Below are 5940 nucleotides of genomic sequence, written 5' to 3' on the forward strand. Positions count from 1 at the left end.
TGAGAGTATGTGGAACTGGTGCACAAACAGACCGTCTGTGCCTTCTTTTTGATAATCGTCGCACTCGGTTTCCACTGTTTCGAGGTGAATTATCAACACATTTTTAATTCGGGAACCAGACCAATTATTATCCCAAGCTCCCATTTACTAAAATTTTAATTAAAATATTATATTAAATAGTTAAAAAAACTTTATTTTTAGAGACGATGAAAAAGCCCTTACCATTGTCATTTGTTTTTGATTGAATCAAATAATTATTAAATAATTATAACTATGAAAACTACCGAAAGTTAATTCCATCAATTATTTTTGTTTTAAAAATCTTCTAAAATAATTTTCTTGAAAAAAGTGGAATTAAACCAGATAGTTCCAAAATATTTTAAGTGAATTAAACCCGGATTATACTGTAGCTTAAAACTGTGAAATATTTATTAATCAATAATTTATTATAATTGTTTACAAAAAACGATTTTTTCAATATTTAAAGACCTAATAACTGAAAATATCAAAATGCGCAGACTTTCTGGTTATCACACCATGATAGTCTCGAAGTATCTTGAGACTATCAAAGACTTAATTAACTTAGGGTTGGTATGCAAAAAGTTAAGAGGGAATATGGAGAAGTTCCATTTTAACCCGATTCCGTTAAATTTCAAAACACTTGGATACTTTCCAAACATCGAGACACTTTATTTGTGGGATGTAAAAGATGAGAATTTTGGCAATGGATTTCTAACCAACACAAATACAAATGAAGATTGTGAAAATAAAAGTGTTTTAAAGAAAGAGTTCTATCGAATTATTGTTTGGTTCAGTGTTGACTTTGAAACTTTTGACAGAAACAAAAGTCGACACATCGAGTTTAAAAATGTTACTTACACCGAAAATGATAGAAAGAAATTTGGTAATAACATAACATCTTGTGTGACATCAATTGGTGATTTTTGTTTTTGTGAATGCAGCAGTTTGAGCAGTGTTAACATACCATCAACTGTGACATCAATTGCCAGATGTTGTTTCCTTGGATGCAGTAGTTTAAGCAGTGTTAACATACCATCAAGTGTGAAATCAATTGGTGATTGGTGTTTTTGTGAATGCAACAGTCTCAGCAGTATTACAATGCCATATGGTGTTATATCAATTGGTGGAAATTGTTTCAGAGCATGCAGTAGTCTAAGAAATGTTATTTTACCATCAAGTGTTACATCAATTGGTAATCAATGTTTATTAGGATGCAGTGGTTTAATTAGTGTAACTATACCATCCAGTGTGAGATCAATTGGTGATTGGTGTTTTAGTGGATGCAGCAGTTTGAGCAGTGTTAACATACCAACGAGTGTGACATCAATTGGTGATTTTTGTTTTTGTGAATGCAACAGTCTCAGCAGTATTAACATACCATCAACTGTGACATCAATTGCCAGATGTTGTTTTAATGGATGCAGTGGTTTAATTAGTGTAACTATACCATCCAGTGTGAGATCAATTGGTGATTGTTGTTTCAGTGGATGCAACAGTCTCAGCAGTGTTATAATACCATCAAGTATGACATCAATTGGTGAATATTGTTTCAATAAATGCAGTAGTTTGAGCAGTGTTATAATACCAACGAGTGTGACATCAATTGGAATTCAATGTTTCCCATCAAATACAGTAGTTGAACGAAATTAATTTAGTTGATACTTTTATTTAATGTTTATTATTGTTTTAATAAATTTAATTAAATTATAAATTGTTATAATTATTATTTATTAAAAACAAAAAAAACAATTGAAAAAATCAAATTAAATTATTAGGCGGAATTGATTTTATCAATTTCTTCAAAGTATACATTGAGGCTCCTAAAGCCGGCCCCCTTCCCCCACCCATCTTATGGGAACAGAGATTACTTAAATGTAAGATTGTGTAAAATGATGAGTATATACCACGTCATTATAAAATAATAAAAATAAAAGTTAATATAATAGAATTGAGTAGTAGTTATATAAAGAAAAAAGTAGTAGGTTTTAATTAATAAAATAAAAGTGGGTTTAGGAAAATCTGCCCTTTTAAAAATTGCCTTTTCAATAATTCGCCTTTTTTCGCCTTTATTTTTCAACAAAATTTCAAGTCATTTGAATTTTTGTTGAATATTTATTTAAAACACGTTTACAAAAATAAATCAATCTGTATTATTGTATTTATTACAATAATATATAATGTTTATAGTTGATTTATATTTATTATCTGAGATGGTTTTTATATTAAATAAATAAAATATATTAATATATAATTTTATTTAAATTCGAAAACTACATTATAATATAAATAATTATTAACAATATAATTATTATTATTTGAATAACTGTAAATATATATACACTGTATAATTATAAATTGTTAATAATTGTATAATAATTGTATTTTAATAACATAAAATATTGATTATAACACAAATTAATAAATAATAAGTATATATATATAAATATTTATAAATTATACAATTTTTATGATTAAATAGAATTATTTTATTATAAAACGTATTAGGTCATCTACAATATTCAATGGAAAATAAAACAACCACACCATTGGTTATATCCGACATTCCGCAACCTCCTAAATTTGAAATGATTTTATCAACACATGGAAATTATCAACCATACATTAATGGTTATAAATTTAGATCTGTTGATAAAAAACGCATATTATTTAAATGTGAATACCAACAATGTAAAAAGGGTATTAGATTGCTTTTTTATGAAGAAGGTAACACAACTGGATATGAAAAAACTGGTTCTCAAAAGGGTCTTCCACATGAACATGACACCACTTCTTATTTTGACAAAAAATGTACTGAAAACATGAAAGAAGAAGCAAAGAAAGAAAACTCAAAAAATAAAAGCGCCATGTTAATAGTCGCAGAAGCTTACGTCAATGGTTCTTCAAAACGTTTATCTTTATGTGAACATATAGTACGAAGTCAAAAACAGATATCCAAAAACCCAAAAGAAATTGATCAAATCACATTCACTAACGAGGAACTTTCTTTTGTCATGTACCAAGATTATGAAATGATAATATTTGGTAAGAAAGAATATTTAAATTATTTTAAAACGTGTAGTACAATTTTGATGGATGGATCTTTTAAATCATGTCCAAGTTTGTCTATTGAGATATACAGAAACAAAATTTTATATTAAATTATATATTATTTCACGAAAAAAATTGATAATAAAATATTATAATTATGTTAAATAGAAAATAATTTAATTTTAAATTTAATATTAAATTTAAATATTAAAAAATAATATATATATATATACATTCTAAATAAAATAATCTGATATTAAAGTGTTATAATATACTAATATCAAACATTTTATTTTACAAAAATATTAATATATTTTTATATTATTTGTTTATCATTTTTGACAAATAGAATTATTTTATCAAATGTATACCATTCACGGTTTGCAAAATGGAGAATCTTTTCCAGTTTTTTATTCATGTTTTGTTTCAAAAAGTAAAGAAACGTACAAAAAATTATTCGATAAGATTGAAGAAATTTGTAAAGAAAAAGTGTTTCATAAAAAAGGTTGTTGTAATGGGAGACTTTGAAGTTGTGTATTTCAAAGATCTGTTTGGAAATGAGGTTGATGCTAAATGTTGTCATTTTCATTTTTGCAATCTCTTTATAGGAGAGTTTTAACTTTGGGATTTGGTGAAAGATTTGTTGAAGGTGATTCGTTTAAAACTCTAATAAAAATGTTAATGTCATTGGCTTATTTGCCAAAAACAATGATCAGGGACACATTTTATATGATAAAAGAAGAATTGTGTCAAGACAAAGATGTTAAAGTGTTTTTTGAGTATTTTGAAAACACTTATATAAATGGCGTTTTTAAAATTGAGCACTGGTGGTATTTGGTCTTCCCGAAAGAACAAATAACCGAGCGGATGGTTTTCATTCGGCGTTGAATCGATTTATACGTATTTCTCATCCTGATATTCACACTTTTGTTGAAAAATTGCTGTCTTTCCAGAATATTATAGATTTTAAATTTAAACTATTTGAAGAGTCACTTAACACAACTCGAAAAAAGATTGGTACGGTCGAAAAAAATATTACTCTGAAAGAACTTCATGAACAGTTATTTGGTGCTCATAAAATTGAACCAATCGTATTTCTCAAAAAGTGCACCAAACTTTTCACTAAAAAGAAATATAAAATTTATTTCAATTTGGATGTTGAAACTGAAAAGTTGAAATTGAAAATGAAAACGAAATTATTGATAAAATGAAACAACTTACAATGGCCGAAGAAGAAACGTCAGAAAAACACAAAAAATGGAAATTGTATTCAAAAAAGAAAATAGCTTGTTTGAAGACAATGAAAGTGATGAAGATAATGACGAAATGGTTATAGAAGAGCCTCAAATAAATAATGAAGTCACTTTGAATTAATACACAGTAAAAGAAATTGAAGAACACATAAAAAAGAACAAAAAAATAAACAGTGAAAAAAAACCAAAAAACCAAGTAAATAAAAAAGAACAGCGAAGAAAAAAACAGATTTTAAAAAAGCGAAAGCAATGAAAAAAGTGATGCAAAAAGGAAGAAATTCTATTAAGTCGAAAAGGACTAAAAATACTAAAATGGAAGAATAATCAATTTAATTTTTTTATTGATGTACAATTAATATTATAATTAATAATTACAATAGTGATATTATATAATTAATAATAATGAATTGATAAACTTAAAAATATATAAATTATATTATTAATTAATAATACATCGACTATCTGAACATACCCAAACATAAAATTATTGTATATAATTTTTTTCACAATGAAATGTAATTAATATTATTAAATAATTAAAAAACAATTTTAATTTGATTATTTATGTTTATATCTAATTGTAAATAGTCAAAAGAGTAAAATAAATAAACTTATTATAATGCTTTTCATTTTAGTGTATTTAATAAATTAATTAAAACAATTATTATAATTAATTATATATTAATATATTTTATTTATTTAATATAAAAACCATCTCAGATAATAAATATAAATCAACTATAAACATTATATATTATTGTAATAAATACAATAATACAGATTGATTTATTTTTGTAAACGTGTTTTAAATAAATATTCAACAAAAATTCAAATGACTTGAAATTTTGTTGAAAAATAAAGGCGAAAAAAGGCGAATTATTGAAAAGGCAATTTTTAAAAGGGCAGATTTTCCGTTCCCCGGAATAAGAGGGGATTGGAACAGTTACATTAATAGAAATTGTATTCAAAATGTTGTATTACAAATACGTTATTATTCAAATACACGTTTTTGTTATAGCGAACTTATATTATCTTTTATTTTTGAGCACTTTGACGTTTTCAAATCTTTTATAGATCAAAACAAAAAATTCCAGTTTATTCCCAATACTCAAAATATATTATCGAACTCACTTGGAAATGCTTCATTTGACAACAACAAATTTGTTAGAGCTCTTTTTTTCGTAGAATACATTTTTTTTCTGAATAAAAACTGATAACTGAATGGCTACAAACGCCAAAACTAGTTCGCGACAGCTTTTACTCGTATTCAAAGATATATAAAATATCTTTTTTCCCTTAAAAATAAAGTATATGATAACAATAACGATTTTTTTTGCTACACTTCCTTTTATACGTGAAAACACTGTAGATGATATAAAAGTTCTCAGAAGTGTATGTGGTGGTTTTATAGAAAGATTTTTGTGGGCGCTTGTTTATCGTTTTGTAAATCCATTCAGAAAAATGTCTCGCTGTGAAATGGGTAATGGTATTTCGATACGAGAAAAAGGTTTTCAAATTGATAGCTTTGAAGAGTATTTAGATTTATACAAAGCAAAGACCCCACAAGAAGTTCGAATGAAAATTGAGGCATGCATCATTCCCAATGACCTTCACGACA

The 5940-nt window shown here is 25.9% G+C and overlaps 1 protein-coding gene across 1 annotated transcript; it reads left to right on the forward strand.

The window, feature by feature from the left end:
• Positions 1 to 510: 510 nt before the first annotated feature.
• On the forward strand, positions 511 to 1671 carry EIN_493670 (hypothetical protein; the record flags this gene model as incomplete). The annotated part of the gene is made up of 1 exon (XM_004255741.1): positions 511 to 1671. One exon carries the CDS (start codon positions 511 to 513, stop codon positions 1669 to 1671), a length of 1161 nt encoding a protein of 386 aa, XP_004255789.1.
• Between the last annotated feature and the right edge of the window lie 4269 nt (positions 1672 to 5940).

The sequence above is a fragment of the Entamoeba invadens genome (assembly GCF_000330505.1).
Source record: "Entamoeba invadens IP1 unplaced genomic scaffold scaff_1105074726209, whole genome shotgun sequence".
NCBI lineage: Eukaryota > Evosea > Mastigamoebida > Endamoebidae > Entamoeba > Entamoeba invadens.